Source organism: Callorhinus ursinus, unplaced genomic scaffold (assembly GCF_003265705.2).
Source record: "Callorhinus ursinus isolate GAN/ISIS: 27379988/994484 unplaced genomic scaffold, GSC_fseal_2.0 scaffold13, whole genome shotgun sequence".
Lineage (NCBI taxonomy): Eukaryota > Metazoa > Chordata > Mammalia > Carnivora > Otariidae > Callorhinus > Callorhinus ursinus.
In genome coordinates, this window is record NW_027397075.1 from 3,693,240 (window position 1) to 3,718,579 (window position 25,340).

The 25,340-nt window shown below is 44.1% G+C and overlaps 1 protein-coding gene across 1 annotated transcript in view; it reads right to left on the reverse strand.

Moving 5' to 3' along the window:
* BMERB1 (bMERB domain containing 1) overlaps window positions 1–9,078 on the reverse strand; it is a 114,234-nt gene extending 105,156 nt beyond the window's left edge. The window contains exon 1 of the mRNA XM_025855588.2: window positions 8,802–9,078. Coding sequence (XP_025711373.1) covers window positions 8,802–8,907 — 106 coding nt within the window. The 5' untranslated portion in view covers window positions 8,908–9,078. The remainder of the gene's footprint in view (window positions 1–8,801) is intronic.
* Window positions 9,079–25,340: the final 16,262 nt, after the last annotated feature.

The following is a 25,340-nucleotide window of genomic DNA, read 5'->3' on the forward strand; positions in this document are numbered from 1 at the left end:
GTTACCATATGAGGCAGGTCCTGTGATTAGCTCCATTTTATAGAGGAGAAGATGAAACTTCAGAGAGGTTAAGTAAGCAGCCCAGGGTCATACAGCTTATGAGGGATAAAGCTAGGATTCAAACGTAGGCACAGCATCCACTCTCAAACACGACACTAATCGGCCCCTCTGTTGCCCAAGAAGTCTGTCAGAATCAGTACTAAGAGTCATGAAGATGTACTAGAAACACTGACCTTACCCGTCTGAATGAATGGCAGCCCCAGCCACTCCCAGAAGATCAAGAAGGCAGCAGGACTAAGTCACCCAGGCTTGGGTTCAAGTTCCAGCTCTGCCCTCTATGGGCAGAGTGACCTTAGGCAAGTTGCTTAACCTCCCTGAGTCCCAATTTCTTCATCTGTAAAATGCAATAAATATCTCCACGCACTCACATCATAGGGTGTTTTATAAGGAGTGAATTAGAGGACATATATATAAACACATCTACGGAGCAGGCACGTAGGAAGTTCTTGTGCAGGTTAGTTTTTATAATCATTCCCTTCTATTGCCCTTAGAATAATTGTTTTTTTTCTCCTTTAACCATCCCTATGTGTTGAGGCATTTTAAGAAAAAAAATAATTATTAAGTCTGACTCCGATTCATTCAAACAAACTTATTCTAAGAGTCTGGTCCTTAGGCGCCCCCCCTTGGACCCTGCAGGAAAGTTCTGTCTCAATGGGGAGCTGAGCCTTCTATGTCCAGCACCCTGGGCTTCAAAGTGCACTCACCTCCTGCTCTGGTCTCGCCTCCCTCATGCATATAGAGCGTAGGAAGCATTACTCATACATTTACAGTTCCCTGGCCACATATGCTGCCTCATGTCTATGTATTCACACATGCTGTTCCCTCTGCCTGGAATGCTGTTCCTCGCAATCAGTAATGAAATACTGTCCATCTTTTCAGGCTACGTCAAGAACCACTTTCTCTCCCAGACCCCAGAACCATCCCTCAAAATACACATAACATAAAATATGCCATCTTAGCCATTTCGAAGTGTATAGTCCAGTGGTATTTAGTACATTTCCACTTCTGAGAGGAGGAAATTGAGATCTAGGGAAAGTAGGCAACTGGCCCAAGATCACGAGGCAAGGAGGCAGCAGAGGGAGGCCTGGAACACAGACAACCTGAGAACTCCTTAAGGGTGGGTCTTTTTCCTCTCTGTGCCTCTGAAGCTAACACCCAGTAGGGGCTCAAGCCTGCTGAGTAAGTGAATAGTGAAGGGATGAATGAACCGCAGGGGCAGCATCCTTGGGGGAGCTTTGTGAGTGCTGGTCTGAGCAGCTATACTATCAGCATCCGCCTGTGCTGGTCTCTAACCCACAGGCTCATCCAGATAACAGGTAATTCACATCCATGAACCAGACAGACCCTGAGTCCCAGGACTTGAGAGCCAACAAGAAAGAAACAGAAAAAAACAAAAAACAAAAACAAAAAAAACCCTAGTGCATGGACCCTGGCCTTAGGGATCCCCACCACCCTGCGTGGGGCTCGGCAGCTCACTGAAATGCCGTTCTCTGCACCAGTAACCTCTCGAAACCCTGCTTAGCCTTCAGGTCCAGTGCAAACACCTTCCTTGCTGTCGCGCTGGGGTCCCCCAGGAAGAACAGAGCTTTCCTTCCTCTCATTTCCCCACTGTCCCTTCATTTAGCCTTTGTTTCTTGTTCCTGGTATTGCAAATTATGCTGTTCTTTACTTCTGTGTCTCCACGCTCCCCAAATCTGGAAGCTTCCTAAGGAGAGGGGGCTGTGTCTTATCTCTAATCTCCGCAGCATCTGTGCTAGGCAAAGAGACCCAGGTGACAGTCGCAGAGGTCTAGAATCGGGCTCGAGCTCTGCCACATCCCAGCTTTGGGACCTTCAGCAAGTTTCTCAACCTCCCGAAGCTATCCCCATCTGTAAAAGGGGAATAAGAATTCAACTGACTTAATAGGGTTGCTATGAGAATTTAAGAAGCTGAAGTTCACAGCTAGAACTCATTAACTACTATTATTATTAGTAAGTGTTTAATAACTAATCAGAGACCAAGAAGAAGCACAAATAGTTTTTCCTTCAGTTAACACATAAGAAGGAAATGCTTGCAAAAATGAAACAACAGGGGCACCTGGGTGGCTCAGCCAGTTAAACGTCTGCCTTCTGCTCGGGTCGTGATCCTGGGGTCCTGGGATGGAGCCCCACTTCGGGCTCCCTGCTGAGCGGGCAGCCTGCTTCTCCCTCTCCCTCTGCCTGTCCCCCTTCCTGTACTCTCTCTCTCTGTCAAATAAAAAATAAAAGATCTTAAAAAAAAAAAAAAAGAAATTCCTACCACTTATCAACGGGATTGATTAAGAACCAGGACCACAGCAAAAGACAATTACATTGATCCTCATTTACTCCCTGTGATCTTATTCTCCATCCAGGAGCCTATGTGAACTTTTAAGAACAAAACCCAGCTTATGTTAGTCTCCTGCTTAACACTCAGCAGTAGCTTCCTCTGCAAAAGGAATAAAATCTGTACTTTTTTTTTTTGGAACCACAACCTACAAGTTCCTACCCAGTCTGACTCCCCTCTGATTCATTTCCATTCTCTTCCCTGACTCTCTGGGTGCCAGCCACCCTGGCCTTCTGTCTCTTCCTCTAACACAGCAAGGACCTTTGAATTTTTGATCTCCGACATTTACTGGCAAAATGTCACCTTCTTAGAGAAGCATTTCCTCACCACCAGATGGGAAATATCCCTCCCCTGTTAATTTCCATGTAACACTTACCATTTGAGCTACATTACTTGTTTGCCTGTATATTATCTGACACCTTCACTTCCCTGAACAGAAGCTCCCCATGGGCAGGAACCCTGTGTGCCTTGCTCAACACTGTATCCACAGCCCCTAGAACACTTCCTGGAGCTCACAGAGCACTCAGTACCTATTTACTGAATGAATGCACGGGGGAGGGGCAGGGGGAAGCAGATTACAGTCATTTTTCACTTTTTATTTTTACATTTCAGATGAATTTCAATTTTTTCTGATAAAGTGCACATACTAGTCTGTACATTCAAAAAAAGAAATCATGACAGAACAAAATAAAACTGAGATAATGAAATTAGCATAATCAGACAGAGGAACACAAAACCTTTGCCAAAAATCGATCATGTGGATCACCGGCAATCCATATTATTTACGCCTCCCCACTGTTTATACCTGAAACATTGGCCAGTGGACCCATCTGTTTGCTAGTCAGCACACACCCTTGGACTCTTAAATAATCGTCTGGTGTTCCCGGTGATTGAGCTTTCTGCTTTATTCCAATCCCCCACTCTCAGCACATTTATTTCTACCTCTGTGCTTTTGCCAATACTTTTACCTCTAGGAGCATTTCTTCCCGGCTGTGCCCCTGCCCCTCCCCCCATCCCCCCCTCCCCGGTCCACCACCCCACCCCACCCCCACCTCGACCACACACACACCCTGCATTTGTCCTCTCCAAAATCTTGATCATCCTTTAGGGGACATGCAAACCTATCATGAAATGGCTACGACCACAGACAACTGTGCTTTTAAAAAGCTCCATGCTTTTTTCAAAAGTCACCTTGTCTTTGTGTCTCTCTCAATTAATTACAGTTGGTTGAAAGCAATATTTTCATACATCTAACCACAATGAAATGTCACTATCCATTTTCCAACTGAGTAAAAAGAAAAGAAAAGGAAAACTAACTCACTGCTAGTGGGAAAATGATGTCTAAGGTGGATGGAAGCAATTGCTTGGAATCCTTCTCAAAGGAGAAAATATCAGGTGGTTTACAAGGGTTCAAAAGCCATTCCTCCATACATTCCCATGAGGAGGAACCGGGGTGTATACACAGTCATTATCTGCAATTTACAAAGCAATGGACACAAGCAAGAACCAACTGGTGAGCTTGGAATAACCTTCTCCCATGCTGTCAGACGCCAACCGCTTATGTCCTATTATGACAACTATTCAGCCCTGATTGAGCACTTACAGTGTGCCAGGCTCTGTGCTAAATGCATTCTATACATTGTCTCATTTAATCCTCCCACCTGAAGTGGTCATTATGATTATTATCCTGCTGGAGGAGGTTATGGAGAAGACATGACCACCCTTGACCCAAGAGCTGCCCCCCACACCGGCAACTGGAGACTCCTCGCCCCCTCCCCGGCTTTGAAATGTACAAGCATTTTCACAGTGAGAGCAGTTCCAAGGGCACAGCCTTGAAAGAGTAAGTCCTTACGGAGACCATCTGGAAGTATACATAACTGAACCCTGTTCAGGCCTCCATAAAAACTTTTTAAGATTCTGGCGGGCAGGTATGGAGTTCTACTGGTCTTGCAACCACCTATAAATTTCCTTGCTTATTACACCTGCCATCTGGAGCGACCTGACTCTTTGTCTCTCCTTCCTTCCTCTCTGCCTATGGGGGGCCGGTTTTGAATTTCACCCTGGGGAAGCTCCCAAAGTCTCAAACCAACATATCCCCATTTTACAGATGAGGTGACTGACACACAGAGAGGTTCAACAATTTCCCAGGGTGGGGAACGCCTGGGTGGCTCAGCTGGTTAATCATCTGCCCGCGGCTCAGGTCATGATCCCAGGGTCCTGCGATCGAGTCCTGCATCGGTCTCCTTGCTCAGCAGAGCGTGCTTGCATCTCCCTCTGCCTGCAGCTCCCCCCCTGCTTATGCTCTCACTCTCTCTGACAAATAAATAAAATCTTTAAAAAAATTATGGGGCGCCTGGGTGGCTCAGTCGGTTAAGCAGCTGCCTTCGGCTCAGGTCATGATCCCAGGGTCCTGGGATCGAGCCCCACATGGGGCTCCCTGCTCAGCGGAGAGCCTGCTTCTCCCTCTCCCTCTGTCTGCCGCTCTGCCTACTTACACTATCTCTGTTAAATAAATAAATAAATGAAATCTTAAAACACACACACACACACACACACACACACACACACACACACACACACAATTTCCCAGGGTGACAAAGCAACAAAGTGTTAAAGCTGGTTTGGACCCATTTAATCTGATTTCAAAACCCCCATTCTTCGCTGCTGTACTATACATATCTTCCATCCAAAAACTATAGTTAAAATTGAAGATAATACAACTTATACCGACAATGACCAGTTCTGCAATCTTCCCCCCACCTTTTTTTTTTTTAAGATTTTATTTATTCATTTGACACAGAGAGACACAGCGAGAGAGGGAACACAAGCAGGGGGAGTGGGAGAGGGAGAAGCCGGCTTCCCGCGGAGCAGGGAGCCCGATGCGGGGCTCGATCCCAGGACCCTGGGATCATGACCTGAGCCGAAGGCAGATGCTTAACGACTGAGCCGCCCAGGTGCCCCTTCCCCGCCCCCGCCTTTTAAATTCTTTGTAAGGGGTGTCTGGGTGGCTCAGTCGGTTAAGCATCTGCCTTCGGTTCAGGTCATGATCTCAGGGTCCTGGGATCGAGCCCCGCCTTGGGGAGCCTGCTTCTCCCTCTCCCTCTGCCTCTCACCCTGCTTGTGTGCTTTCTCTTTCTCTGTCAAACAAATAAATAAAATCTTTTAAAAAATTGTTTTTAAGTAACAGTGTTTAACATAAAATATTTAAATGTAGGTAGAAGTTAAAGCATGTCTTTTTTTTTAATTTTTATTTATTTCTAAAGTAATCTCTATGCCCCATGTGGCACTCAAACCCCTGACCCTGAGATCAAGAGTCTCATGGTCAACCAACGGAGCCATCCAGGAGCTCCAAGCATGGTTTCTTTTTAATGGGCCTCTTTTTATTTGCCTCCAGCATTTCATGCATTACAACTTTCATTGGCTAGGCAGTTGTTATTCCATAGAATCAATAGTACTGATTTTCACACTTCATTAATAAATAAATGGAGGTCCAACATGTTATGGTATGAATCCATAGATCCCAGGGAAGTTGAGAGGGAGTTCAAAAAAAGCCACTTGGATCAAAAAAGGTCAGGGGGCACCTGGGTGGCACAGTCGGTTAGGTGTCTGACTCTTGGTTTCAGCTCAGGTCAAGACCTTGGGGTTGTGGAATTGAGCCCTGTGTCAGGTTCCGCACTAGGCATGGAGTCTGCATGAGATTCTCTCTCCCTCTCCCTCTGCCCCTCCAGCTCATGCTCTCTCTCTCTCTCAAATAAATAAATAAATCTTAAAAAAAAAAGACTTAAAAAAAAGGTCAGGTTGCTGACATGAGTCCAGAGATCAAAGGCTTTCTAAAGGTAACAATCCTAGATTTATGATTCAAAAGGGGGACTCTGGATCAGTGCCTTAAGAATATTTCAAGTTTGGGGGCGCCTGGGTGGCTCAGATGGTTAAGCGTCTGCCTTCGGCTCAGGTCATGATCCCAGGGTCCTGGGATCGAGTCCCGCGTCGGGCTCCCTGCTCCTTGGGAGCCTGCTTCTCCCTCTGCTTCTCTCTCTCTCTCTCTCTCTCTCTCGTGAATAAATAAATAAAATCTTAAAAAAAAACTTTTAAAAAAAGACTATTTCAAGTTTGAATGGGGAAAAAACAGATTTGGCGATCCATTGCAAAAGAAGATCAGAAACTGTGGTCTTGTATGTGAACAGGAAGCAAAAGTCAGAGTCTTTGATGGTTTGGAACAGAGAAGATGAGAAAGCCTTTCTACCAGGCTTTTAACAGTTTGCAGCCTAAGACTCAGAAGGAAAAAAATTTCAGGAGCTAAAATGCTATAAATTAGGTGTTTGGTGTGATTTTCCTGTACATTTGAAAACTGTCCTAGCAAAATAAAAAGCTGTAAGAGAATTATTAGGGAACTGACCAACACGGCAGTTTGAGTCCAAAGTGTTGTTTTATGCAAAGCCTTGCGAAGGATGGAAGGATGGAATCTGTTGCTTCTACAGCTGTAGTAATAAAATAATCGAAGCAGCCGACACGTACTGAGCACTTACCTTGAGCTTGACATATATCTTCTTACTGAGTTTTTGCAATGGAGCCATAAGGTAGGTCCTATTATCGTCCCCATTTCAGAGAACAGAGGCAGAGTAAGGCTTCGAAACATGCCTCAAGTCAGTCCCATAGCCAGCGAGGGGCAGAGCCAGCATTCAAACCCAGAGCATATTTGAACACGGCTTCTACTCTGCAAAGACCCAGCATTCTTTCAAGGCCACTGGGGGCTCAAGAGACCAACAGGGTGGCCACGTTATTTGTGTGTGTTCTGGGACTCTCAACAGATTGAGAGAGCTTCCTGAAACTGCAAAAGCAATAAACCTTCATGTTAAAAGCAGAGAGGGGCTCTGGGTTCAAATCCTGACTCTGAAGCTTCATTGTCACGGCACCTAGCAAGCCCAGGTTTTTCTAACTGTGGAAGGGCAGTCGCAGGATTCACCCCGGTAGGTAGCTGTGGGGACTGAATGAGATGATGCACTTAAAGTTCTTAGCACAGGACCTGGTGCATGGCCATCTATCAATACAGGGCAGCCATTGTGGGGATTTTTCTGAGCTTGTAGGAAGCAGAGCCCCTCAGCCTGGGTGTCATGCCAAAGTACCAAAGCCAAAAAGGGTTTTCAAAGGAGGAACCAGGAGGAAGGACCCAGATTTTAAAAGGAGAAAGAAAAGGAAAGCGGTTGGGAGCACCGTGGGTGCCAGGTGCAGAACTAAGACATTTGATTGTGATTTCAGCTTGAACCCTTGAGAACCAGAATACAGTTGAGCCATTCTAGGAAGATTTTCTGAATTTGTCATAACAGGTGTGGAGAAAGAGCACACAAACACGCATGCACACCCACACAATTTTCTACCAGGTCAAGACAAAACAAACAAACAAAAACACACATACACACATTCACAGTACTTTGGTCCAACATAGCTCTGCTATTGGTGCTGAGCACGGTTACCCAGAGCCAAGGCAGGAAGCTGAGGGTCCTTGAGAAAGGTAAGAGGCCCTTCCCAGCCCAGCAGGAGGCACCGTGCTAGGGTGTGCAAGGCAAAGGCAGGGGCACCACAAAGAGCCCTGGCTTTGCAGGGAGGGCTGGTGCCCCTGGGGCCCTTGCGGCTGCCTCTCTATTTGAAAGCAGGAGTTTTAACCGCGGCGTCCTATTCATGAAAAACAAAAATCCTTCATTTATCTGTAAACACTGCTGACACCTAAATACCGTAGAGAGACTCAGCAAATAAAGTCAGCGCGTTTCAGAAGTGCCTTCTAGGATTATACCCAAACCAAAGACTGAATGAGTCAAGGGAGAAAGGAGAAGGGTGTGCACAGGGTTAACCTTCCCCTAACCCTTTCCCTCCCACCCGAGACCCAGGAGAAGGCGGGGGAAGAAACGCTGGGAATTTCAGGTGTGCCCTGAACCTCGTGCCCGGGGGAGAAACACGGCAGAAACCAGCGGACACTCCCCCCTCTCCAGGGATGTGGGCGCTTTCCAGGATGGTCCAACCGCTCCAGCGTCCTAGCGCATCCCGGGCGGAGAACCGACTCTCCTCGCTCGGCTGCGGGAAAGACCTTACTTTCCAAGACCAGCTGCGAGCTTACGGATCCGGGACTACCCAGTTCACCCCCAGGTTCCCGGTTTGCTGCCTCGCGATTTCCTGAGCCTCCCGGTGAAGCCCAGCCTGGAGGGTCCCCCTTAACAAAAGGTTCGCGGGAGAGCGCGTCGCTGCGCAGCGCAGCGCTGCGCAGCGCTGCGCATCCGCCCCGCGGTGAAAGCCCCGCTGCGGGGGCGCTCCCCTTGGTGCGCTCCCCGCGATCCCCTGAGCTCCCACGACCACCGGCTCCAGCGCACGGATCCCCAGCTGTGCCCCCCTTCCAGCCGAGTACTCACTTCTCCCCAGTCCCTCTGCTGTCCACGCCGTCTCCTCCACCGCCCCATAGCGCCTCAAAGGCTTCTCGGTTTCCAGATGGGTGGACAAAGATTGCTTTAACTCCATCGCTGATCCCCGCGGGCAGGTCGACGGGTCCCCCCTTTACTCCATCCCCGCCGCGGGTTGCAGGGAGGGAGGCGGCTCCAGCCAGCAGCGTTTTAAGGGGCCGGGCGCTCGTGACGCTGCTCCATCTCTTCCGCCGCCAGGGCCGGGGAGCGCCGACTGGTACCCTGCAGGGGGAGGGATGCAGGGCGCATGCGCAATGGAGGCGGGAGGGGGGGGCTTGGGGGTTGGGTAGAGAGAAAGAGGGGCAGATGATAACTCTAAGAAGCGCAACAGACAAACAACAACTAAAATAGAACCAAACCAAAGGAAGTAAAAAAACAAGGCCCCTGCTCATGCTGGAGCCGGTGGTGATGCTTTGCCAGGGCACGCTATGCTGCTTGTGATCTGTCAGGGCTGCTAGGTTTTGAGTGGGATTGGTGAGCGCATCTCTAGCTGTGGGCGGTGGATCCATCTTTGGTGGCGAGTGTGCAGAAGCCTGAGTGTGGACTTGAATCTGTGGGTTCTGGGCTGGGTCGAGTGCATTTTTGTGAGAATCTCTAGGGTTTGCTTCTGCGTGTGTAACTGGAATTATGAAATGGGACAGTCTTGTTACGCAGGTGCCCCGTGTCAACTCCGTAGGTGTTTGCATGAACTTGAGAGAGACAGGAACGTACTTTGGACACAGTTATAACACAGTTTATATATATAACACAATTATAACAAAGCTGTTTGGAACACGGGTCTCTACTTTCCAGAAACTCAGGGGTTAACACAGCAGGGCAGCATTGAAAGTACAAAGTAAAATCAGCAGCTAGATTGATAAAAATTAGTAAGAGTTTATTTAATGAGGTCTAGGTGCTAAACACTTCCTAATAACTGTGGGAAACAGATACTATTTTGTCGGCCTTGTTTTACACAGGATGAAACTGAGGTGCAAAAAATGATTTGCTCCAAGTCCCACACTTACCAAGTGGCCTGGTCAGCAATTGAATCCAGACTTAGCCTCTTTCTTATACTGACGCCTTTACTGCACTGATATGGTGTTTTGTATGGCAGGAGGGGTAGGAAAGACCCTATAGGATATGAGTTGTTTGTTTGTTGTTTGTTGTTGCTTTTAAGATGTCATCTGGGGCAATTTTTGGTATCCATTTGGCTTGTGGAAAAGTGTAGCATGGCCTACCTGTTTGAGAAAATTATTTAGCCACTGGTAGTAAGTGTCCTTAAAAAGTTATCAATAGGGGTGCCTGGGTGGCTCAGTCAGTTGAGTGTCCAACTCTTGGTTTCAGCTCAGATTGTGATCTCAGGGTCGAGGGATTGAACCCCACATTGGGCTCTGCTCTCAGCAGGGAGTCTGCTCGAGGATTCGCTCCCTCTGCCCCTCCACCCACAGAGGCACTCTTTCTCTCTCTCAAAATGAATGGATAAATCTTTTTTTAAAAAAGTTATTATCGATAATCAACTTCTAAATAGCCCATGAGAGAAAAAGGAAGTAAGAATGAAAATCATAAAATATTTAGAGCCGAATAACCATGAGAGTACCATATATCAAAACTTGTAAGTTTTGGTGGAAGTAAATGTGTAGCCATAAATGCCTGCATTAAACAAAATGGGTGATGGACATTGGGGAGGGTATGTGTTGAAATGAGCACTGGGTATTATATAAGACTGATGAATCACAGACCTGTACCCCTGAAACAAATAATACATTATATGTTAATTAATTGAATTTAAATAAAAAAATAAACTCCAACTGACTCTTAAAAAAAATGTAAGACTAAAAATAAGTGGGTAAGGATGAATGGATAAGCAAAACATGGTCTAGCCATACAATGGAATACTGTTTGGCCTTCAAAAGAAGGGCATTCTGCAATATGTTACAACACGGATGAACCTTGAGGACATGATGCTAAGTGAAATAAGCCAGTCACAAAAAGACGGATATGGTGTGATTCCAGTTACACGAGGTATTTAGAGGAGTCAAATATCATAGAGCTAGAAAGTAGAATGTTGGTTGCCAGGGGTCTGGGTGAGAGGAGAATAGAGAGTTATTGTTCAATAGGTATAGATTTGCGGCTTTACAAGACGAAAAGAGTTTTGGGGAAGGATGGTGGTGATGGCTGCAAAAAATGAATGAGTTTAATACCACTGACTATACTCTTAAAAATGGTTAAAATGGTAAAAAAAAAAAAATGGGTTAAGTGTTCAACTCAAAAGACTTTAATAAAAAAGAACATATGGGGTGCCTGGGTGGCTCAGTTGGTTAAACATCTGACTCTTGATTTTGCCTGAAATCAGGATCTCAGGTTTGTGAGATCAAACCAGCATCGGGCTCCATGCTCAGCACAGAGTCTGCTTGAGATCCTCTTTCTCTCCCTGTCCCCCTGCCCCTCCACCCCTCTGTCTCTCTCTAAAATAAATAAATAAAATCTCTTTAAAAAAAAAATAAAAAAGAACAGATAAAACCTGTGGAGTAGAAAAAAGAAAATAATAATGACAGCATAAAAAATAGAAAACCCAGAAGCAATAGAGGAGAGCCACAAAACCACAAGCTGATTCCTTGGGAGGAATATACTAATAAAGAAGGCAAAACTCTCAAGAATCACCAGGATAGGCACTCATGAGTAATATTAAGAATGAAAAGGGATACATAATACAAATACAGGTAGGTTTTTTTAAATTGGTTGAAAGAGATAAATTTCTTTAAGAAGTAAACTACTAAAATGTACTTAAGAAATAAAAAAAAATCAATAATCATTACAAAAACTTACACATATCATATATACAAATTCCAAGAGGGGGAGAGGGAGAGAGAGAATCCTTAAGCAGACTCCCCACTGAGTGCAGACCCTGACTCAGGGCTCAATCCCAGGACCCTGAGATCAAAACCAAGAGTCAGCCGCTTAACCAGTTGAGCCACCCAGGCACCCCAAAAGCTGAGTTCTTAATATAAAAATTTATGTTCCTCCTTAGTCCCACAAAGGCATCAGGCCCAAACAGTTTTATAGGTGAGCTTTAACAAAATACCAGATAATCCTTATTTCATAAAAATTGTTTCAGAGCTCATTTTATGAGGACAATATATGACCTTGATATCAAAACTAGATTAAAATGGTACAGTAAAAGAATTCTAGAGTGAGCTCACCTATAAACACAGGTACAAAAATTCTAAATATTAAAATACATTGCAAACAAATGAGGTTTATTTCAAAAATGTAGTAATGTCCCAGTATCAGAAAATCTATTGATATAATATACCATATTAACAGATTTAAAAAAACCTGTTGGATTACCTTAATGGATACAGAAAAAGCATTTGAAAAAATTAGCAGTCACATATATGTCTTTTTTTTTCTTAGCAAATTAAGAATAGAAAATCATTTCCTTAACCTTCTTGAGAGTAATTATCAAAAATCAAGAGCAAACATTCAACATTTACTGTTGAACCTCTGTACCTGATCATTAAGGTCAGGAACAAAGCAAGGATGCCTGTCATCTCCACTTTGAGAGATCCTAGCCTAGTTAGATAGGAAAAATAAATGAGGCATAAGAACTGAAACAGAAGAAACAAAACTTTCTTTTTCAGACACTATAATTGCCTATATAAAAATGCAAGCAAAAAGAATGCAAGCACATCCACATGAAAGGTATTAAAATTAATAAGGCTAAGTTTTTGGAAACAAGATAAACATACACAAATAGTAATATTTCTGTACATTATTAATCAAACTTAAGGTTATAATCAAAATAACAAAAAAAACCCTCAAGAACCTTTGAGGAGAAAATTATTATTTTGTGTCAACTGGGACTATTAATTACTGATTTTTATGTTACATTGCTAAACAACATAAAAAATGAACTGAAAAAATGAAGAGATAGATATGTCACATTCAAGGGTACAAAAGGATAAGTCTCATTAAGATGGCAATTCTCTTCAGTGATAACTGTAGTTGAAATCTTCATAGGGAATAAGACTTTAAAATAAACCTGGCAGTGGGGCACCTGGGTGACAGTCAGTTAGAGTCTGTCTTTGGCTCAGGTCATGATCTCAGGGTCCTGGGATCGAGTCACACATTGGGCTCCATGCTCAACAGGGAGTCTGCTTCTCCCTCTGCCCCTCCCCCTGCTCATGCACTCACGTTCGTGCGTGCGCGCTCTCTCTGTCAAATAAATAAATAAAATATTTTTTTAAAAACCTATTGTGAAACCTTAAGACATAAGAAAATCAAGAGCCTCCAGATAGACCCACATGTATTTGGAAAGCTGGTATGTGACAGAGGTGGCATTACCAATGAGTATAGAATGGATAGACTCTTTACTAAATGGTGGTGAGGTAGTTGCCTAACAAAATGGAAAACTAAAATAAAAATGTCAACCTTGAACTTCCTATCATATATACACATATCACATACACATATCATATATACAAATTCCAGGTAGATTAAAGACCTGAATGAGAAAAAGCAAAATTTTTAAAATGTGTAACATCACATAGAAGAATATCTTTATTCTTTTGCAGTGGAAACTTATGTTACCTAAGACCCCAAAACACAAACCTTAAAGAAAAAGATTAAGTTTGACTCTATTAAATATTTTTAGTGAGGTGACAGTCACATTAACCTAAAATTAACCATTTTGAAGTGAACAATTCAGTGGTATTGTCCTTTCCCAGTGTGGTACAATCCCCACCCCATCTCATGCCAAAACATTTCATTACATTTTCAGGAGACTTCCATGCCCATTATGTAGTTATCCCATATTCCCCCTCCTTCCAGCTCCTGGCAACCACCAGTCCTTTCTTTCTCTATGAACTTAACCTGTTCTGGACATTTCACATGAATGAAATCAAACACTATGTGACCTTTGTGTCCAGCTTCTTGTTCTTCACATATTGTTTTTTTTTCTAAAGATTTATTTATTTGAGAGAGCGAGAAAGAGAGAGAGAGAGAGTACATGAGAGGGGGGAGGGTTAGAGGGAGAAGCAGGTTCCTCGCCGAGCAGGGAGCCCGATGCGGGACTCGATCCTGGGACTCCAGGACCATGACCTGAGCCAAAGGCAGTCGCTTAACCAACTGAACCACCCGGGCGCCCTCGCATATTGTTTTTGAGGTTCATCCATGCTGTAGCATGAATCAGTATCTCCGTCCTTTGGATGGCCATTGCATTGTAGGAATACACCACGTTTGATTTATCCATTCATCTGTTAATGGGCATGTGCGTTGTTTCCACCTTTTGGCTATGGTGAATAGCGCTGCTATGAATGTGTGCATCTGTTCGACTACTTATTTTAAGGTACTGAAGACTGCAGTTGCTGGGTTATATGGTAATTCTATGTTTAACTTTTTGAGAAACAGTCAAACTGCTTTCCACAGTGGTTGAACCATTTTACATTCCCTCCAGCAATGTATGCAGGATCTAATTTCTCCACATCCTCACTAACATTTATGATATATACATTATTTTTTTGTGATTGTAGCCACAGCAATGGAATAGACCAACTACCAAAAAAGGGATGACTTGTAGAGACTTAATAATAAACAAAGGAAACCAGATGCAGAATAGTACATACTGAATGATTCCATCCATATAAAGTTCAAAAACAGACAAAATTTATCTATAATGATAAGTGTCAGAATAGTGGCTACTTTTAGGAGGCTACTGAACAAATAAACAAGAAGGGGAACTTGTTAAAATACTAGAAATGTATTGAAATAATTGATGACATAGTGGGATGTGTGTGTGTGTATGAATATACACACATATATATAATTTACATGGATATATATATATGACTATGCATATTCATTGAGAAAGCCACTTAAGATATATGCCCTTTACTAGAAATTATATCTCAATATTAAATACTAATTAAATGGGGCACCTGGGTGGCTCAGTTGGTTAAGCATCTGCCTTCGGCTCAGATCAGGATCTGAGGGTCATGGGATCAAGCCCCACATGGGGTTCTCAGCTCAGCAGGGAGTCTGCTTCTCCTTCTCCCTCTACCTCTGTTCCTCCCCCTGCTTGAGCACATGCTCCCTCCCTCTCTCTCTCATATAAATAAAAAAAATATTTAAAAAAACTAAATTAAAGAGTGTATAAATAAAATAAAAATAAAATAAAAATTTAAAAACTGAATAAAAGATTGTATAAATAAAATTAAGGAAAAAATGGCTGGTAGGTTCAGGGATCTTTGTCATGTTATTCTGTCTACTTTTCTCTATTAAATTAAAATTAATGTCATAATTTTTTAAAAAAGAAGAAAAAAAATAGCCAGATCTCTTGGATCCAGTAATTCACCTCCTAGGAATCTACCCTAAGAAATATTTGCAATATTAAGAAAAATACTCACAAGGTATTTCTTTTTTTTGTCTTTAAATTTGTTTATTGTTATGTTAATCACCATTCATTACATCATTAGTTTTTGATGTAGTGTTCCATGATTCATTGTTTGTGCATAACACCCAGTGCTCCACGCAGAGCGTGCCCTCTTTAATACCCATCACCAGGCTAACCCATCCCCCCACTCCCTCCCCTCTAGAACCCTCAGTTTGTTTTTCAGAGTCCATCGTCTCTCATGGTTCATCTCCCCCTCCGGTTTCCCCCCCTTCATTCTTCCCCTCCTCTCTTCTTCTTCTTTTTTTTCCTTAACATATATTGCATTATTTGTTTCAGAGGTACAGATCTGTGATTCAACAGCCTTGCACAATTCACAGCGCTCACCATAGCACATACCCTCCCCAATGTCTATCACCCAGCCACCCCATCCCTCCCACACCCCCACCACTCCAGCAACCCTCAGTTTGTTTCCTGAGATTAAGAATTCCTCATATCAGGGTCGCCTAGGTGGCTCAGTTGGTTAAGCGACTGCCTTCGGCTCAGGTCATGATCCTGGAGTCCCTGGATCAAGTCCCGCATTGGGCTCCCTGCTCGGCAGGGAGTCTGCTTTTCCCTCTGACCCTGCCCCCTTTCATGTGCTCTCTCTCTCTCATTCTCTCTCTCTCCAATAAATAAAATCTTTAAAAAAAAATTCCTCATATCAGTGAGGTCATATGATAGTCTTTCTCTGATTGACTTATTTCACTCAGCATAACACCCTCCAGTTCCATCCACGTCGTTGCAAATGGCAAGATCTCATTCCTTTTGATGGCTGCATAATATTCCATTGTATATATATACCACATCTTCTTTATCCATTTGTCTGTCGATGGACATCTTGGCTCTTTCCACAGTTTGGCTATTGTGGACATTGCTGCTATAAACATCGGGGTGCACATACCCCTTCGGATCCCTACATTTGTATCTTTGGGGTAAATACCCAGTAGTGCAATTGCTGGATCGTATGGTAGCTCTATTTTCAACTGTTTGAGGAACCTCCATACTGTTTTCCAGAGTGGTTGCACCAGCTTGCATTCCCACCAACAGTGTAGGAGGATTCCCCTTTCTCCGCATCCCTGCCAACATCTGTCATTTCCTGACTTGTTAATTTTAGCCATTCCTGACTGGTGTGAGTGGTATCTCATTGAGGTTTTGATTACAGAAGGTATTTCTTATAATTTCTGTAAAATGTGGGAAAAGTCTAATATCTTACAAAAGGGAAATGACTAAATTCTATACTTATGTAAAATTATGTTTACAAAGAGTTTGAAATGTCATGGGGAAAACATTGTAACACAAGGTTCATCAAAACGTAAAAGGGAAAAGTAGAAAACAAATTGTAATATTGAAGGATGGGCTATTGTTCTTGCTTTTTTGGTTAAAATCAAGTGTACACTGTGATCTCAATCATACTAAGTATTTCATAAAGTGATAATAGTAGAAATTAAATGAAAAATACTGTGACCCCAATTTTGTTATCTGTTCACATATAAACATATCCAATAAAAGAAAACACTTATTTTTTTTAAAGATTTTATTTATTTATTTGAAAGAGAGAGAAAGAGCAAGCACAAGTGGGTGGAGGGACAGAGGGAGAGGTAGACTCCCCGCTGAGCAGGGAGCCCGATGTGGGACTCGATCCCAGGACCCTGGGATCATGACCTGAGCCGAAGGCAGATACTTAACCAACTGAGCCACCCAGGCGCCCCAAAAGAAATCATGAAACGACATGTACCAAAGCGTTAAGAGTGACTACCTATGAACTGTCGAGATAACAAATAATATTTTGATTGAATTCTCCAACGTTCCCACAAGGGATATGTGTTACTTTCATAATCAGGAAAAAAATCAATAATGTTTTCAATGTGTGGAAAATAAAAAGATGAGGAGCAAATACATAACAATATTCATAGTGGTCGTTTCTAAGAGTGGAGAGTTGGGGGAAATCTTTTCCTTTTTAAGTTTCTGAATTCTCCAATCATCTCTACTGAGCACGTGCTGTTGCATCGATGAAAGACAGATGAATTCTGTTTCTAAAAATGTGTGAGTAATACAATTCTGTAATCCTAGGGGACAACAGGAGCCCTGACACAACCATGCCCAGAATCCTGTCTGTTTGCATTAGTCTAGGGTGGTAATGCTTCAAGTTCAGTAACTGGCTGAAGTTAACCATCTGCGTGGAATTATTAAGTGGCTCTTTCCAGCCCTGGCTTCCCATCCTGGCTGGGCGCCTCACTCTTGTGGAAATGCCAGACTCATAGGGGATGCTGGATGATTACAGAGGGCCAGGGCGGCTGCGGGGCCCAGTGCCACACACTTTTATAACTGTCATTTGGGTTGATTGAAAGGGAAAATAATGCAATATCAGCTCCGTAATTTGATCCTTTATCCGGCGTGCTAACAATTTGCAAATGGATGAGACACCCAGCTTATTGGAACAGCACGGTGTTCAAAAACACAGGCTTTGAAATCTGGAGCGTCTGAGTTCAAGCCCCCACACTGCCACCTGCAAGCAGTGTTAACCCGTGTGACATACCACTTAATTTCCCTGAGTTTCACTTTCTTTACCTCTAAGCCTCTAAAGACACTATGTGGGGGGGACTGAGACCACGCGTGACATGACATTGGAGAGCCCCGGTACAACTGTCATTGTCTTTGCTGGTTTTATTATTATTACTACTACTACATTGTGCTGGCTGATGGTTTAGAGTTCTCACCTTTAGGGCATTTACCCAATGAGGTCTCCAAAACAAAGCAGAGCTCTATTAAGAGATACTGAGGAGCGAAATTGGACCCCTCACGTGCTGCGGGTGGAAATGTACCAGGGCGCACACACTTTGGAAGACAGCCTGGCACGTTCTCAAAAGGGTAAACACAGTTACCATAGGACCCAGCAATTCCAATCCTGGCTATGTACCCGCAGGAAATGAAAAAAATACAACTATATAAAAATGTGCGCACCAACGTTCATAGCAGCATGATTCGTGAGATCCAAAAAGGTAGAAACAACACAAATGTCCATCAACGGACAAATGGACAAATAAAATGTGGCATGTTCTTACGGTAAAATAGTATTTGGTTATAAAAAGGGACGAAGTATTGATAGCATGCTACAACATGGATAGATCTTGCAAACACAGTGCTAAGTGAAAGACACCAACCATAACAGATCACATGTGTATTGCATGAGTCCATTTATATGGACTACCTAGGATGCATTACTATAGAGGAAGGACATGTATAGAAACTCTAAAGAGAAAGGAAGCAGGTGAGTGGTTGCCTATGGCTGGGGGCCCAGGAGGGTTGGTTCCAAAGCAGAACTGTATACTTTTCATCATGCAGAGTTGGGAATGCCACAGTTCTCTTCTGTCATCAGAACGGGGTTGTTTTGTTGGTTTGTTCTGTTTGTAAAGCCTGTGATCGATGTCTTAGGAGCTCATAAGCTTCCATAAAGCAAATCTGGATGTGTTTGTTAGGCATCTCAAATAAATACAGATGGGGTACAATAGACCAAATGTGTCAACAGACCTCCTCCCAGCTTAGGGAGAAGTGAATATCAAATTAAGCATGTAAGTATGAGTTTGGGATTTAGGGTTTTATCTCTTGAACAATGAAATAACATATCCTTCGTTTCCAAAACACACAAGAGACACTACTAACATTCTAGTGTGCATGGGGTCCTAGCTACACCACTGACTGGTTCATGACCTTCAGGCAAGTCACCTCTCTCCATTCCACTGATGTGGCTCAAAGGTCCCTCTTTCTTGTCATATCCAATAGCTTTGTTTCAATCATCATCCTACTCGATCTCTCTAAAAAAATACAACCTGGTGAGCCAGACCCTACTCTAAACTCCCGCCCCACCTGCCTTCCAGAACTCCTCTCTTCTGGTCCTTCTGGTTCCAGCCCCCACTGTTCCGTCTCCCTCACGAGCTCTTTCTCCAACCCTCACCCCCTTCAGTGATGGTTCTCCAGTGTTATCCCCTTCCAGCTCTTCTCGTTCTTCACCCCTTCCTAGTTAAAACTATCCTTTGTGGTGACCCCGACACCAATGGCTTCCGATCTCCATCTTCGGCCCCCGGTTCCTCTCCCATGTTCCACTGCCCCTGCCCCACCCCCCGCCTCTTGGAAATACCCAGCTGTCTTGGGAAAATTGATAAAAGAGGGAAATGGATTTGGAAGAGCAAATAGAGTTAAAGAGAGTTCCAGAAAGCCCACTCTTGAAAGAAGGCTTAGGAGAGTGAAAAGAAGCTAAGGAAATATATACCCAAGACTTAGGACCTGAAATCCTGCATCTGTTGGAGAGGTGGGGCTGGTGCTTCTGCATGAAATGCTCAAGGAGAGGGCATCAGGTGTTTCGGCTGTGCGGGGACATGAAGTTATTATGAGAGAAGCCAAGGCTATGTGCCTGTGTAGGGTAGGGAGGGAGTCTGAGAAAAACCCCCAGGGGGCATGGCGACTCTCCCTGTATTATGGCGCTTTTTTGTTTGTTTGTTTGTTTTTTAATATATTTTTTAAAGATTTTATTTATTTGAGAGAGAGAGAGTATGAGCAGGGGGTAGGGGCAGAGGGAGAAGCAGACTCCCCACTGAGCAGGGAGCCCGATGCAAGACTCATTCCCAGGACCCTGGGATCATGACCTGAGCCTAAGGCAGACGCTTAACCGACTGAGCCACCCAGGCGCCCCTTCTGTTTTGTTTTGTTTTTGAACTGACATTTTTTTGAGTGGTTACTACATACTGGGCACTTTACAAGACCCACCCTTCTTAACTGTATACTCCGAACAGTATCCTACGAGATGCGCGCTTGTCACTCAGAGAGCTCCTCACTAATAAGTAAGAAAACTGCTTACTAATAAGTGGCAGGACCTGCATTCAGTCTCAGCCCGCCAGTCCCAGAGGCCAAACACTTACCCACCGTTCACACCACCTCTCAAACCTTTCGTTTCTTCTCAAGAAATCACCATGGCAATGGCCGGGATTGTAACCTCCATCTGAACATGTTCAAAATCAGACTCCTTAGATCTTCCCCCAAACCTGCTCCACCTGAATTAGAAATCTCACATTTTTTCCTCAGTACCTCACTCTCCAATATGCCACATTCTCCACCCGCCCACAACCGTAGTTGGTCAACAAATCCTACTGATTCTACCCTAGGAACCTCTTCCAAATCCAACTGTCCCCTCCATTCCCACTGCCTTGCTTTAGCTCACTTCTGTTTTCCCCCCACCAGAGACCATTCTCCACACTGCTTCTAAAATTATCCTGAAGCACACACACATTCAATGCCATTCATGTGCTTAAAATCCTCCATTGCATTCCCGCTGCCTATAGAATAATTTACATAACCAATCTCCTTGGTTTTGAGGAAATCAGGTTATCCCCAACTTCTTGGGATGATCAAGAAAACTGTGAGAAAAGTCTTGCAGCTAAAGCTCTGGAGACATCCTTTCTGTCCTTAGGGTGAATTCCTAAACGTGAAATTGCTGAGTCAAAGGATATGCACATTGTCAAAGGCACCTGATGCCTTTTAGTAAACCATCCTCCAGAGATGTCATGCCCTTATACTCACCAGAATTGTGTACTACATGGGGACGCCTGGGTGGCTCGGTCGGTTAAGCATCTGCTTTCTGCCCAGGTCATGATCTCAGGGTTCTGGGACTGAGCCCAGGGTTGGCCTCCGTGCTCAGCAGAAATCTGCTTCTTGCTCTCTCCCTCTCCCTTGGCCCCTCTCCCCCCGACTTATGGGTGCTCTCTCTCTCTCTCTCTAAAATAAATAAATAAAATCTTTTAAAAATAGTTATAAAAAAAGAAGTGTGTACTACAACTTACTACAATTCACATGTTTACATGAGTCTATCCACGGAGTAGAAATGTGCTCTATTCACTTTCGAATCATCAGAGCTGGAATATGGAATGGCACATGGTAGGTACTCAGTAAATGTTTGTTGAGTGAATGAATGAACTAAGTAAATGGAAGAAAAGTCTATTAAAAGCTCCCTGATTTCTGTATAGCTCTCATAAGCACGTCATAACACAACTGCTCTATGCTATGTCTATATGCACCTGACTCTTCCATGTGGAATGATTCAGGAGCCTCCCTCTGCACCCGGGACTGATATTTCCAGATGCTCCACAGTACTGCTCCATCCAGGGAGCAAAATCCTTGCATCCTATCCATACTGACTGTATAGGTACAGACCCTGTTCTACTCTCTTCCATTTTCCATCAGCACCAAGGCAAGTCAGGTATTTTCTGGAAAAAGGTTGACATAAACCTAAATAGCAAAGTGAGTAGAGGTGCTGCAAGTTCACAGATCTGTTATTTCCAGATGTGTGTAAGCAAATCTGTTGGACAGCTCCACTAGAATAAATGTCCCAGAAGCAGCTCAAATGGAATCCCTTCTCTTCCAAACCAACCATGGGGGCGCCTGGGTGGCACAGTCGTTAAGTGTCTGCCTTTGGCTCAGGTCATGGTCCCAGGGTCCTGGGATTGAGTTCCGCGTCGGGCTCCCTGCTCAGCGGGAAGCCTGCTTCTCCCTCTCCCACTCTCCCTGCTTGTGTTCCCTCTCTCGCTGTCCCTCTGTCAAATAAATAAATAAAGTCTTTAAAAAACAAACAAAAAAAAAAACAAAAACAACCACAGCAGATGACATTTTTGTTCAAGCCAGAAAATGTGTATTTTGACCTGCAAATCTCGCTGATATTAGCCTGTGTGGATCTACATTAATTAACCTATAGTCTCTCCCTTCCTCTTCGTTTCTACTACTGTTGAACTAATTCGGGCTCCAGTGATGTCTCCCCTGGACAATGCAACATACATTTAATATTTACTCTTCCAATAAATACTTGTGAGCATGAATTCAGTGCCAGAGAATGTGCTAGATTCCAGGGTTCAGCCATGAAGAGGTGTTGTTCAGTAGTTGGCAGAAACTGTGGGCCGATGCAGGTGGCCAATGCATAATATATCACTTTCTTGAAGATTCATTATGAATATTAGCATCTTAGAAGCTCTGAGAACTGTTTGGCTTTGTGTAACCCTGTATTTCCCACACTTCTCTGAACAAGGAGCCATCTTGTCTGATAACAGTTACAAGGTTCTTAAAACCATATGTCATAAAGCACATACTGGGAAATCCTCATGAGAAGGAACATGAAGGTTTCAACCAAGACCTTGTATTTTTATTTGCCTGGGGATGCCATGTTTTGCTAGGTTCTGTCTATAAACAAGCTACATTTGTTAATATGTATGATTTCCCCATTTTATTAAACAAATACATATGCAGCTCGGTGCCTGTAAAGAGTGTTATGATAGAGGTAAGCCACAAATGCCAAGAAGCACTGATTTAGATGACGAAGGTGACAAATGAGGCTTCCTAGAGGAGGTGACATCTGAGCTAAGTTTTTGAGGTATGAGTAGGAGTGATCAAGTGAAGAGCAAAAGATTTCTGGGCAGCTGGAAGAGCAAGTGCAAGGATACAAATGTGAGTCTAATGAGTTTGGGGAAGTCCAAACAAAAGTGGCTACTATATTGGGAGCTTGCTCTGTCCAGGCTCTGAGCTCTGGGTTCTGTGCACATCACAAGTCTATGAGACAGCTTTTCTTTTCTTTTTTCTTTTTTTTTTTTTAAGATTTTATTTATTTATTTATTTGAGAGAGAATGAGAGACAGCGTGAGAGGGAGGAGGGTCAGAGGGAGAAGCAGACCCCCCTGCTGACCAGGGAGCCCGATGTGGGACTCGATCCCGGGACTCCAGGATCATGACCTGAGCCACCCAGGCGCCCAAGACAGCTTTTCTTATCCACCCACACACATGCCTCCCCGCCGCCCTTCTTTTTAACAGATGAAGACAGCCTCAGTAAGGTTAAGTGAGATTCCCAAAGTCACCCAGGTGGTGCCCGATATTGAATCCAAGTCTATGTGACATGAAGGCCCATGTGTTCAACCACTGAGCTATTCCGCAACTAAGCTGCCATATAGGTAAGCATGAAGGGCCAGTAAGAGATGAGACTGCCCAGGCAGAAAAGAGTCACATTTGGCACCTAGGTCAAAGGAATGTGGAGATTATCCAGAAGGCCACAGGGGACCATTGAAGGAACCACTGATATTTAGCAGGATAAAGGCATAATCCGTACTTCTGAAATGTCATTTAATGGCACCCGGGAGAATGGGGTGGGGAATGGAGGTGGCATAAAATTAGAAGCAGGGATCATTACTTGGGAGGCTCTCGTGGTAAAATACAAAAGTGCTTCTCCAAGTTTAATGCACTAAAATGGACATTCTGATCCAGATGGTCTTAGATGAGGTTCTGAGAGTCTTAAAAGTTCCCACGTGAGGTTGAGGCTGCTGGTCCATGGACCATACTTTGAGTAGCAAGGCTTTACACGAGCAACAATGAACAATGGCACTGAGATCAAAAGGAGGGTCTAGACCAAAGTGACATTAAAGGGACACCAGGACTTGTTGACCAAGCAGCATGGGGTAGCCACACTAGGCTGACATAGCTCTTGTGAACAGTAGAGGAGTGTTTGGATTAGTCTGTGCAACTCTGCTTTAGAATGACGGCTTTACTTTTAGTTCCCTGTGTTGCCTTCAAGGACCCATGAAGAGATTGGGACCCTCAGGTTAGGATCCTCTGGCAATGTGTATTTTTCAGAAGCATAAAAGAAGATAAAATAGAAAATAGGGGCACCTGGGTGGCTCAGTCGTTAAGCGTCTGCCTTCGGCTCAGGTCATGATCCCAGGGTCCTGGGATCGAGCCCCACATCAGGCTCCCTGCTCGGCGGGAAGCCTGCTTCTCCCTCTCCCACTCCCCCTGCTTGTGTTCCCTCTCTCGCTGTCTCTCTCTCTCTGTCAAATAAATAAAATCTTTAAAAAAAAAAAAATATTTACTCGGCATATGTCATGAGCCAGTCACTCCATGCGTGCCTCTGAACGTTATTCTTCCTCCTGGAATATCTCCATGCCCACCACACACACGGGAGTTGATCATTCCTTCCTTTCTGTCACTAGTGTACTTTTCATCTACCTCTTAAACTGCATTAAAATTGGGGGACGTACAGTCATAGAAAGAGCGTGGATGTGGGAGTCAGTCGAACTTTGGTTCAAATCATAGTTCTGGTATGTATTGGCTTGGTGATGAAGACAAATACTTTTATTCCCTGAGCTGTGAAAATGGGCATGATATTTCCTATGAGATCATGTGTGATGCTTTCCTTCAAGTTACAGGAAACCTAACTCACCAGTGGTTTACACAATAAAGAAGATTCACCAGCTACTGTAACGGAGAAGCCCAGAGATAGGGTAGGATTTCAGCAGAGGCTGGTCCGGAGATTATGAAATCATCATTGTTCACCTGAGATTCTTGCAGCGATACTTGCTTTTTCTGTGCCCTCCCTCCGTGCTAATAAAAACAGCTACAGGAGTTAGAGGCCTCCAATATTAACACCCAAACCAGAAAACGAGTGCACATACGCCTTTGTCCTGGTTTTCCCCCAAGTTAGGAAGTTCACTCTAATTGGACCACAGTGCGTCACCTGGCCGTCTCTGAACCAATCACTAGCCAGGGGCAGGAAATGCACTGATTGGCTTAACCTTGGTCATGTGCTCCAATGCGTGAGCCGGGAACGGACTTCCCATCGCCGAGGATCCCCAACAGAAAATGGGAGGTGTACGGAAGGAGGGTGGGAAGTGAATGCTGAAGAAGCATCTAGCAACTATTCACTACATGACAGCTGTCATTACGTGATAGAAAGAGTGTGGCACAGAGCCTTGTCTGCAGTTTGTCGGCACACAATAAGGGTAGCTCTAAGGGGCCCCTAGGTGGCTTAGTGGGTTAAGCGTGGGATTGGTTTCTTCTCTGGTCATGATCTCATGGGTTTTGGGATCAAGCCCCACATGGGGCTCCATGTTCATCGGGCAGTCTGCTTGGGGATTCTCGCCCTCTGCCCTTCACCCCACTCATTTTCTCTCTCTCTCTCTCAAACACACACACACACACACACTTCTCTCTCAAACACACACACACACACACACACACACACACACACACACACACACACACACACACCGGGTCCGTCTCTTA